This window comes from Papio anubis, unplaced genomic scaffold, assembly GCF_008728515.1.
Source record: "Papio anubis isolate 15944 unplaced genomic scaffold, Panubis1.0 scaffold616, whole genome shotgun sequence".
NCBI classification, from domain to species: Eukaryota; Metazoa; Chordata; class Mammalia; order Primates; family Cercopithecidae; genus Papio; species Papio anubis.
In genome coordinates, this window is record NW_022166382.1 from 1 (window position 1) to 12,712 (window position 12,712).

The window sequence follows — 12,712 nt, forward strand, 5'->3', positions numbered from 1 at the left end:
TTTTTTTTTTTTTTTTTTTTTTTTTTTGAGACGGAGTCTGGCTCTGTTGCCCAGGCTGGAGTGCAGTGGCCGGATCTCAGCTCACTGCAAGCCCCGCCTCCCGGGTTCACGCCATTCTCCTGCCTCAGCCTCCTGAGTAGCTGGGACTACAGGCGCCCGCCACCTCGCCCGGCTAATTTTTTTTGTATTTTAGTAGAGACGGGGTTTCACCGTGTTAGCCAGGATGGTCTCGATCTCCTGACCTCGTGATCCACCCGTCTCGGCCTCCCAAAGTGCTGGGATTACAGGCTTGAGCCACCGCGCCCGGCCCTTTTCTTTATTTTCTATGGTTAAAGCAAGATATCACAGTTTAATACCCAGGAAAGACTTTGGATTTACACTTTTTAATGTTCATCTTATTGAATTAAGCTTATTTTTTGTCTGCAGCACAGGATTGTATACATATACTGGTCTCACATAAAATGAATTAAGTAGCCCTCCTAGCAACTTTGGTAAGGAAGCAGTCAATTACCTCCTCAAAGTAATTCGTAAACACATTGAACAGCTTAGACCAAGGACGGAGCCCTGTAACCCACTTGGCATCCCCACTGACATCAATCCTTTAATAATTACTCTTTAGGCTTGACTATTTAGTCACTCACAAGTCCAACTATACTATCATTTAACCCAAGTATCTCTGTAGTAAGTTTTATTTTTTTTTTCAAAAACCTAGTTAAATCTAGATCCTCTCTATTTGTAGCATTTCCTTGATCCATTGTTCTAGAAAATACATCCTTATTTGCACAATTATGTTGCACTGTAACAAAATATTTTTTAAAAGTTTAATTTTAAACAATGATTCTAGCATCATGAAAGTATTTCTTCAAGCACTGATTGAAATCCTAGAGCTAGCCCTCTGAGCCAAATCAGCAATTTGCTATTTCTTTACTCAAAGGATCATTTTGTAATCTTTGTTCTACAGAACCCGATTAATTATTTTACAGTATTTCTCTTTCCCTCATTTCCCATTGATAGTGGGACCACCACTTTCTCAACCCATAGTCCTTCACCTCTAGCGCATATCAAACCCAATTATCAATCTCTTTTGTCATCCCACCTATTCTTCCAGGGCAGTATCTTCTAACCATGTGACCCGCATATGAATCACATATGATTTCTGTAATTCTCTTTAAAACACTGGCTCAGATTCAGGCTTCATCAGCCCTTGTGCTAAATTATCATTTTCATTCCTCTTTTTGGAGATATTTGATAACAACTGTTTGGTTTTAGAAGAACACTTTTTCTATATTTAGAATTTGGCTACGTTTTAAAAATGCAATTACTAAAGAAAGTAACTTTAATTTCTATGTAAGATGTGGTGACATAAAAGAAGGAAGAACAATGATTTGCTTTCTTTCCCTGTGATATTTTTATTTGTTTAGGCTCATTCTTAAGGAAAAGATTTATATAGTATTAATACATTTATCATGTATATGTGTATAATCTTGTTTTTTAAACCAGGTATAGTACCGTGATAAGAATAGCAGGTGTTGTATATTTTTGATGCATTATAAATTGGATAAAATGTCTGCCTTCTCATGGTATATTATCTCCTTAAAAGTCTTCTATGAGCATAATTATTAAAAAGCAAATGGAACATTAGCTTATGTAATGGAAATAAAGCATACTTTGCTTGAGAAATGTCCTATATATTTTGTGTTAAAACTTAAGGTTTTTGTTTCAAGCAATATAATTTTCAGATCTTAAGATAGTAAAGTTAAGAAACTACAACTATTTGCACACCCTCTCTTGTATTTGGTAGATTATTTTATCCTTGATAATATACCAAGATGAAGGACTTCCAATATATTTTATACAGTTCTTCGAATGAAATTACGTAGAACTTAAAGGATTTATATTTTATTTTCTTCCAACATAAATTTTAAAGAATGATTGTAATATCTAAGGCTGCATTTATCAGACATTGTCAATTTTATTAAATATGATGATGACAATTAAAGGCACAAGCTATTAATTCAAACTGCTACAATTCTATTTTAAAAAGCAACTTAGCAACTTCTTCCAATTGAGCAATTGTATCCTACAGCCACTTGAAGTAACAACTGCATATGTCTTAAGCTATTTGCTAGAGTAACCCACCAAAAGTTAATTTTTTTAAAGGACAATATCTTGTCTATGTCAGGTATATGTGCTTGGTATTTCTCCAACTGTATGTAAAACTTTCAAAGATCAGACTTGCCTTTTTCTGTACAGCTGCCTTTTCATTTTCTTTCTCTGAATAGACCCATAATGTTCAGGGAAAATATCAAGAATAATAAATCCAAATCTTTGTATAAAATATACCTTCATGACACACTCAAGCTGGAAATCACAGGAACCAATAAAAATGCAGGCAGCCTCCTGATAATGAGGTCAGAAATACAAATAAATTTACTTTTAATGAAGACTGGAGGCACAGTAATCAAAGTGTTAAAATTCATTTCATGCATATCTCATTTGCTTCTTAGCTGATATTTACCACGCAATTCTGTGAGAAAGTAGAGGCCTAAGATGCTCCAGATAAATGGCTCAATTAATTGTACAGAGGTAGACCTCTTTGAGCTGAGCCAGAGCTGTGAGCTCTTTATTAAAAGCACTATTCTGTAGCCCATAACCTTGTTCCTTGACTCCTCTCTGGTTTCCAATTTAAACAAGTCCCCATGCGGCCTGCTCTAAAGGGCTTTGTCTCCCTGTCATTGTTAAGAGAGCTGAGGCATCCTGGAAGTGTGAAATCAGACCTCATGAGTTGAACGGTTCCCCAGGGAACGCCGGACTGCGCAGAAGGTCAAAGTCATGGGCCGGACCATCTAAAAGTGTCTGATCGCCGGTCTGTGACACAGCAAGTTGGGGGTGGGGGTTGGGGGGGGGGGGCGGGAGCTAGACTGAAGAGGACTGAAATTGAACACATCTTAATTAAAGCCCACAGACAGCAAAACAAAATGTTTTCTAGGCAGCCTGTCAAATGGGGCTTAAATTTAGCTCTGCTAATGAATCTGAGCTGCTAACTGTTATTTCTTAAGATAATAAGACTCTCACGGAAGCTGATAAAAAAACTGTAGCATGTCTTTTTCTGCTGTTTTGTTACTTAAATATTTTCCAACAATGAAGACAGTTTTCCAAAAGAAAAACATGGGAAAAGTCTATGCAAATAAAGGGGTAGTAAACATCTCTCTTAATAACTAGTAGGTTTCCAGACTACGGGGCTGGCAAGTCGCAAGTCTTTATGCATAGCCTTGTTTTAGAAAAAGATACGCTCATTTAAAGGGACTATTTCAGTGACACATTCTGTTAATTGTAAAATTCTCTCTCTCTCTCTCTCTCTGTCTCTCTCTCTCTCTCCCTCTCTCTCCCCCCCACCCTTTTTCTCTTCCTCTCCCTCTATTGTTTCCTGAAGGAGACGGCGCATTAATTTGAGAGATCAATTCACCTGGTGTGGAGAAGTTTTATATTAGTGTACCTTTTAGTACAGTGAAAAGGTAGGACATCTTTTGAAGGGTTTCACAGTTCTCCCATATCGCTGTTTCTGAAACTGAGTGGCTGGTCTCCCTGGGGAAGCTACGACCTCTTCCTTAGGAGCTCAGAAAAAAAAAAAAAAAAAAAAAAAAAAAACCACACAGAAAGAGAGCGAGAACCCAGGGGAAAATGAAATGAAGGGGAGGGGCGGAGGAGAACTCTTTTCTCCTTCTCCTCTTAGAACTTGAAAGAACCAATAGGCCAGGTCTAAATACTCTGCAAAGAAAGCATCACTCAATATAGGAGACTTGGAATGTTCTGTTGAGGCAGAAATTAGGCCCTGCTCAAGGAAAAGAATAATCAGAAGCTAAAAAAGACAAATGATAACACAAACTATTTCCTACCACCCAAAGAAAAAATATTTCTTCGCCGCCGCCGGCCTCCCACACCCCACCCCACTGGCCTTTCCTCACAATTTGTAGAATTTTAAGGAAAACTCGATCTAGCTGCAGAGAGATCTTCCCCAGTGAACGCAGGGCCAGTCTCTAGGTCTTGCTTTGATGGTGCGGAGAGACATTAACCTTTTCACTGGTTAGTTGAAAGGTAAGTAAGTTGTACTGAGAAGTATTTTTCAGTGACTCAAACTTTTTCCCTTATGAAGAATTTAGCTGACCAACTTTTCAAACCACAGTGCCACTTTCTCAGGCTGTGAAAAGATGCCCACAATTTGACTGAAATCTCAATCCACTCTTGTGCCTTGCTCAATGCATGTGTATGTGTGGGAGTTGTAAATGGAGGCCTTAACCACCAGAGTTAATCTCTTTTTAAAATCTGTATTAACCTTAATGATTTGAAGTGCACTGTCCAACACTGGGCTATTGAGACCAAAGAAAAAACTACCCTCGACCATCAACAGTTTATTAGGGGCTTAACTGAAGTGACCTACTGTAGTAGTGTTCAGCTGAACAAGGCTATAGGCTTTTTGTGGAAAGGGAAAGAATTGAGGGTTTCATTAAAAAGTAATTTGTGCTTTATACTCACTCATTCAAAGAGAGTCTCAATTGCTCTTTATTCACACAGAGTTAATACAGTATCACAATGTTTCTCAATGAATGTGTTGTAACAAAAGAAAAATTTTACATTTTGAAAGGGAAAAATTCTTTGTAACCGTAGTAAGATTGATGGCTACTTAAAACACTATAGACTCTTTCTTTCCTGTGCTCATGTCTAATGATGGAATATTATAATTTAACATATTTTGCTGAAACAATGGGAGTTTAGCTTTATGTTCAAATCATTAAAAAAATCTAAAAAATAGAGCTAAGTTGGTCAAATATAAATTTGTCTCGTTAGACTTATTTAGAAAAAGTGTTCTGAAACCAACCGTGTATCTTATAAGTAACAGGCTCATTTGTACCATGTCAGAAAATGTTCTTGCCTTAGCACAGACAGTTACCAGTGATTTAAAATCACCCCTCTACATCGACAAAATTCCTAAATGGATGCTAACTTGAGGATTTGAAGACAGCGCTAGTCAATTGCCTCTTTTCAAACTATTGCCTAATAACTTGTAGAGCCTGACTGTTATTATCCACTGAGACGCACATCATATCTTTAAAGTTCTTTGAACAAGTAAGAGGGAAAGCAGACAAAAAACTTTCTTGTGTCCCAAATTTAATGACAAAGACAAGGAAGCATCAGGATACACACATATGTGTGTGCGTGTGTGTGTGTGTGTATTTATATATATGTGTATATATATAAAGTATCCTTTTCAAAAGTAAAAATAATTTTTAAAATTGGTAGTATATTCAGACATTTCTGACTCAAATATATAGTCTTCAATTTTTGCCACCATCACAAATGTCGTAAAGACCACAGAAGGTCCAAGAGTGAGCAAGGTCAAAGACTGAATTATCTTTTTGCCCCTGAATAGTTCAACATCTCTCTTGTTCAATTCAGAGCACATTAGATTATAAGGTCAGCATGAAATGGGGAATCATTAGATTTATATCTCTAAAACTGGAGGAAAAAATGGAGACTGTTATTTAGTATTCCCCAAATTAATGTTCATTTTATCAAATGAAAATTATGTCTCATTGAATCCCCAGGGGAAAGGCTATTGTTATTCACATCAATTTACATAGAACCATTAGGAGAGAAATATCTCTATTTTTTTCCAGCTTTGAGAGAACATGTATTTTAACTTCCATAGTGGCATACAGGCCAACTGGGTTAATCTAGTTTGCATATTCATGAAGTTTGAAAATCAATGACAGCTTCTCTCCAAGAGAAGACAAACTTATACAATTCTATCCAATTGTATAATGGACAGGTATGTAAGCTTTTGAAGTAAATGGTACATGCATTTTTCTAAAAGAAATAATTGTGCCAGATTAATTTGATTATAATCATACTAGAAAGAAATTTCATAAATAGGAAAATGTATACATTTCACATTAATTGTTTTGTACAAGGAGCCAAATTAGCATATATGCAAATATTACAAACAACCTACTCTCCCATTTTCAGGTATGCCTGTTTTGAAAAAATATGTGACAACTGTTATCATCTTCTTGATTACAAATGAGTTGATAATTACCTTTTTAAAGGAACTGTAAACTAATATTTTAAATTTTCTCACACATGGTCACTTAATAGGCAAATATTAAAATATAAAAATATTGCAGTTTTGGAACAAACATCTGCTATTTTCATTTGAAGACATGTTATCTTTTATTTGTTTTTGATTCTGTTGAATGAATTAAAGAAGTGCACAGTGATTTCAGATCCTTGGATGGTAGAAAAAGTACATTTCTTCCCGTGAAATAAGTTTGTTACCTCATTAGGATGATGTGGCTGAATGTTCACAATGGTAAGCATATTTCCAGAATGATAAATTGATATTTTCTTCAGAAACAGTGAAATTTGCACAAATTGGTCAAGCCAGTCCTATTTATTGTCTAACTCAAGATGGATAATTTAAGGAATAGTATAAACATCCCCCAAATCCTTATGAAATTAAATCATAAATGAATGGTCACATTGTTATAAATTCAAAATGATGATTTAATTCTGGAAATTGATGAAATAATTGCCATCAGCCCGCTTGTTAATATGTTACAGAAATAGCATTATGCAAATCAGGAAGCTTTAAGAGACAAAACTAATGTGGACATTTGTATAGCCTTGTTTCCTACTTTAAGAAATTTCAAACAATCTAGAGGCTTAGTTTAGATCCAAAATTATCTCTGGGATGTGCCAGGGAATTTGGACGACTAATGAGTTGGATCAGCAACCCAAATATCAAGAGTTCATACCAAATGATTGAGTATTATGCATCTAAACTTTTCAGTGAAATATCCAACAGATTTCATGCATGTTTGAATTATAAGTGTTGATGCTATGAGGGAAGCTGATTCTGTATAGCACTGGTTCAATACCTGGAAATAACAATACCTGGAAGAAGTATTTCTACTACATTGATTAAACTTTGAAGAAGGCAACAATTCAAAAATCATTTTGCTTTTTAGTGTTTATTTTTAATACGTTACCCTGCCTTTAAAAAGCAGAGTTACTATAAAAATAAGGGGGTTGGCAAATATTTCTAAGATCAACCCTGAATCGTTAAATTATTTACTTTGATGATCCATCAGGTGAAATGCAAAGTTGAATTATTAAATGGTGTAGACTTCGTGTGCTGCTTGATCTGAGCAATAGGAGAATTGCATCATCTCTTACCAGTGACGTCAGCAGCCATTAACCCTTCCGCTCTGATGACTTTCACCTGGAGAAATCCCACATCTTTCAGGTTGTGAAATATCCTCAATGGGCTCTGAAAGACCCCAACATCAGTATTAGAAAAGGGAGGTCCCAAGGAGTCTTAAAGAGTGTGCTGAGAAAACATTACATTTTTTAGTTTATCTTCAGACTTTGGGGGTAAGAAGATCAACATTAAACATTAATTATTATTTTTTTACTATTTTCCTCTTGGTGAGTTTTGGAAATTGCATGCACTAGCTGAGGATTAAATTACCTAAAGACTGTTTTCTAGTATTTATTTCAAAAGACTTATGCAATTCTACATAAGAACTTAAGTAGTTCTACATAAGTAAAATACATACATAATCTTTTAACATAAATCAAGTTGATGACTAAAAATAAATTCAGGCTGGGAGCGGTGGCTCACGCCTGTAATTCCAGCACTTTGGGAAGCTGAGGCTGATGGATCACAAAGTCAGGAGTTCAAGACCAGCTTGGCCAAGATGGTAAAACCCCATCTCTACTAAAAATACAACAAAAAAAAATTAGCCAGGCATGGTGGAGGGCACCTGTAATCCCAGCTACTCGGGAGGCTGAGGCAGAGAATTGCTTGAACCCAGGAGACAGAGGTTGCAATGTGCCAAGATCATGCCATTGCACTCCAGCCTGGACGACAGGGCAAAACTCCAACTCAAAAAAATAAAATAAATTCAAAATAGTGAGTAATTTTTCTTAAATTTATAGTTTTATTTGCTATTTTAGTATGTATAGAATGGAAACTTTGATGCTGCATAAGGGGTTCAAGGTGTCATTTGTGTTTCTTCAGTATAAATTACCCTTCCACCATCATGAATCTACACCACACACACACACACACACACACACACACACACCTCAATGTGGATAATTGTTACTATATAACTAGATTTTCTGAAAGAATAAAAAAAAAACACATTTACTCCCATAAATAATTATCAATAAATGGTGAACAATAAATTATGGAATAGATATGTCTGTTTCCTTTTTTCAATCTCCTCTAGCAAGCAAACCACTCCAAGAAATATTTTCATCTGTAGATATAATGGTTTGGAGATTAGTGGGGTTTTAAAAATTTTTTTATTTTTATTTTTTTTTAGAGACAGGGTCTAACTCAGGTTGGAGTGCAGTAGCGTGATAATAGCTCACTGTAACTTCCAAATTCTGGGCTCAAGCATTCCTTCCACTTCAGCCTCCTGAGTGGCTGGAACTACTAGCATATTTGCTTATTTTTGGTGCAACCATACTTGGTTAATTTGTTTTTAAAAACATTTTAAATTCTATAGAAAAAGTCTTGCTATGTTACCCAGGATAGTCTCCGATTCCTGGCCTCAAGTGATCCTCCAGCCTTGACTCCCAAAGTGTTGGGATTACAGGCATGAACCACCACTCTCAGCCTAATTATCAATATTAAATCTCACGTTGTTGGATATGTAACACTCTTCAGTCTTTAGGGGTAAGAAGGTCAACATTAAGTTAATCATTTTTTTCTACTATTTTCCTCTTGGTGAGTTTTGGAAATTGCATGGGCTAGATGAGGATTAAATTACCTAAAGACTATTTTCTAGTATTTATTTCAAAAGACTACTGTAGTTCTACATAAGTGAAAGACAGACACAATCTTCTACAGTCAATCAAAGTGATGACTAAAAATAAATTCAAAAATAAATTGATGACTAAAAATAAAAAATTTTCCTAAATTTATAGTTTTATTTGCTATTTTAGTATGTACAGAAGTATGGAAACTTCAATAGAAAAAATGGATCCAAATGATAAAATCTATTTCACTTCATAAATTAGTAACGGTGGTGTTTTATAAGTGTAGCACTTGAAGGAATTAAAAGAGGGAAACCAATACAATAATTCAGAAGTCTAATTAATGGGCACAAATACTTTGAGAGTAAAATGAACCAACAGAATGCTAATGTGCATTTGTTTATTTATACTTCATAGCATTTTTCTTACAACGCGATCAGCACTTCTACTCAGTAAATCAAAGGTACTTCTTTTTCATAATCTATAAAATGTTTTATAATCAGAGAACATAACATACTTTTGCATAATAAAGTTAGCTATTAAAATGTTACTAGAGTAAAAAGCACTCCCATCACCATATTAATAATGTGAGAATACTGACAAGCAAAAGCTTACTGTGATAGGAACTTTATCAGTCCCGTATGACCAGTCATTGTTTACACTGAAACTATGACCTTGGTATACTGAGAGGAGGAAATGTGGATATATGAGTAATCTCACAGCCTAACTTTTTATAAGAGTGTTTAGCATGAGGATTAACTGTTAATCTTTTATTGTTTTTAAACAGTTATTTATCACCAAAAATCTATTTAAAATACCCAGGTGACAAGGTTCAGTAAAAATGCACTTCTCTCTCCATTTAAATTCCTGTAACTGAAGGGTTTCACCGTGGGGGCATTAGACAGCAGGGTATAATTCAGAGGTTTGTAGGCATGTTGTGTTCCTACAGTAACAGCAAATTTGGAAAGTTTCTTGTCTCAGAGCTTACACAATGTTGTAAATCAGATAAGTCTCTGACCCTAATGATGGGGAACAGTTTTATCAAAAAAAAAGGTTTCTATACTTTAATTTTCAGAGGCAATTTAAATCAGGTTCTATTTTGACTAAAACAAATATAATCAGTCCTTATGTCTGAGAATCATTTCACATTGGTAGCCTCATTCCATAGACATATTGTCTTCAGGTGCTTTGGCTCTGATCCTCTGCTTCCCATTTGGAGTAGTAATTATTGTTTGAAGGTTTCATTTCCCCAAGTCAGCTGACACTCCATAATATATTGCAAATTTCAACGGTTAAGGCCAGTGACACATCGATTATAATAAGAAGTAATAAATAAATACATTGGTTTAAAAATGTAACTTCATCAAGAGGTATTCCTGCCTTGCTATTTATGGTTATTTTAGAAGGCCTAAAAACCCGGATGGCTTCTGAAGCCAGAAATTTCCATAGCAGAGGAATCTATGATTTGCTGTGAATCCTTTCAGCCCTCAATAGATGGGAAAAGATTGAAATGCTCTGGAGAGGAGTCCTCTTTATTTTTTTAATGAAAGGCTGTATAATATATTTTCTCTATGACTGCAGCAGCTGTCAGGGAGAGCATCTCAGTTCAGCTCTATTACGGGAGAGGCAATACCCCATCCTATGGCATCGAGATGCTCTGAGGGGCCAGAGCTGATTGACAGCTTGTCACCGTGACGTCTTATTCCATCTCTGTTATGGAGAAAATTAATGTCACACCACCAGCCTTATGACTCGCTGTCATCTTAGAACCGCTCACCTTTTATCAATGCTCTAAATAACATTTCAAGCCCATCGTCTCACGGTGGACAATCCGGTCAAGGGACATTAAATCAGATGACTGTGAAATGTCATAATAAAAATGGAATGCTAACAACTTCTTCTCTAAACTAGCTCCTCTGGTTTTTAAACTGTGACAAGGGGGAGCAAGGGTTCAGCATACCCGTTCTGAAAAGGTCATACAATTGCTCTTGGTCTACTACCCATTACTACCCGCCCCCTATTGACCTTCCCTCATTTCCTCCCCCTAAAAGAGGGAAAAAAAAAAAAAATGGAATTAGCCATCTTCTCAGAATGTGGTGATCAAAAAATGGCTCACAGAGTGATGTTTGTTTACTTTGTGGGGCTTCAATCCTCAGCAATGAACAGCTAAACAGCAGCAATGGAGGGCTTTGTGTAGGGCTGCTTCATATCAGAGTGGGGGCAATTCATCTGCTCCCCTGACAGTGACCAGTGTCAAGCTCCTAAGTTTGACCTCAACTTTTAAAAATACACATGTTCTTGCAGGAAAATATAGAAATAATTCTCCAAACAACCTCCATTATATGTTTCTCCAAAACGAATGATATTTCAGATGTGATATGCCATTCATTCATTCATTTCATGATCCTTGTAATAAAAAGGAAACACACTGAAGCCTAATCCATAGGTCTTTGTCCTTTCATGGCTATGAGTAAATATAACAGATGTGCTATGTTGCACATAGTGGCTTAGTAGCAGGTATGTCTCTAGAGGGAGGTATAGGCCTCTGCCTGAAATTCAAGGCTGAAAAAAAAGTATGTTTAAACATGGTTCGTTTTTTAATATATTGAGCAGAATACAATGTGAGAATTAAGTCAAACGTCTGCATAATATTTTACATTTTATTGAAAAAAGACATGGAAACAAATACTCAAATTCTGAATGGAAATGGGCAGTTGCCATTCAGTCATCCAGTAAAAAGAAAAAAAATTAATAATAGGTGGATTACTTCTAATTACCTAGGCAGCAATATCCTTTAATATATGGGATAATATCAAAATATTAATCCACCAACTATAGTATTATAATGCCTAGAAGAATTTTTATATTAATATACTGATTAACTCCATTAAAATTGTTGTAATTCATGAGGCTCACTTCTGGTAACAGAAGAATATGTTTTGGTGGATACCACAATGTAAAATAATCTTCATAATTGCAATTATATATTAGAAGATGTCACACAATATCTTAGGCTCTTAGGTAGTTTAAAAATATATACTATTTAGCCTTGCTAAGTCACCTCTATTAAACTGTTTATGATAACACCATTGGTGGATGAGTTGTACAAGCATTAGCAGACAGCTGATTCAGTGGAGATAGCCAGAATAAATTTGCTGAAGCGCACATCCTGCTAATCTGTTTGAAGAATATTGTAGAGCATTAGTACCAGCACTTCATGTTATCTGCACAGCCTGATAAGGTACATCTTTATTAAATTCAGTTATTGAAAGGATGTCAGTCAGCAAATAGGAATATTTTAAAGTCCAAAAAAAAAGTGGTTCTTTGTTAGTCGGAGCTTGGTTTCATGGCTGAGTGTCTAGAGGAGCCTTCTAAACACCTGGCGGCACTGTACAATACAAGCTTTGTCATTTTAAGTGGAAAAGCTTTTTTCCCAGCTTCATGGGTACTAAGGCACTTACTTTTTCAAACCTCCATTGAGAGAGAATGGTGGAGTAAGAGCTCCCCTCTCTGTTGATTCAAGAAAACTACATGGTGGGAAATGTCCAGTGGGAGGATGCTGGGAAATAGTAAGATTTGGTTGTGAATATTTCAGTTTGGTAAAATTTGAGTAGGGTAGTCATTTTAGTGATTCACTATTCCATACTATCGTTCCACATTCGATCAAAAAGAAGGAGCCTTCCTTTAATTCGATTTCACATTCAATTAAAAAAAATAAAGGAATGAAGTGAGGCTTTCCTGAGCAGCTGAAAATAAAAATCACTCCTGTGAATACTCTTTAGTTACCAAGGTACTAATTACCGTAAGTACCATTAACTCCATCTCAAACTTGGAAAGACAAAGAAATTTTAATTGCAGCTACAAAGAATCAATAAATTAATTTTAA

At 35.7% G+C, this 12,712-nt stretch overlaps 1 protein-coding gene across 1 annotated transcript in view; it reads right to left on the minus strand.

The window, feature by feature from the left end:
• Positions 1–232: 232 nt before the first annotated feature.
• Positions 233–12,712, minus strand: part of LOC101001536 (multiple C2 and transmembrane domain-containing protein 1) — a 45,120-nt gene continuing 32,640 nt past the window's right edge. The window contains exon 7 of the mRNA XM_031662409.1: positions 233–7,327. Within this exon, the coding sequence (XP_031518269.1) occupies positions 7,223–7,327 (105 nt within the window). The 3' untranslated portion in view covers positions 233–7,222. The remainder of the gene's footprint in view (positions 7,328–12,712) is intronic.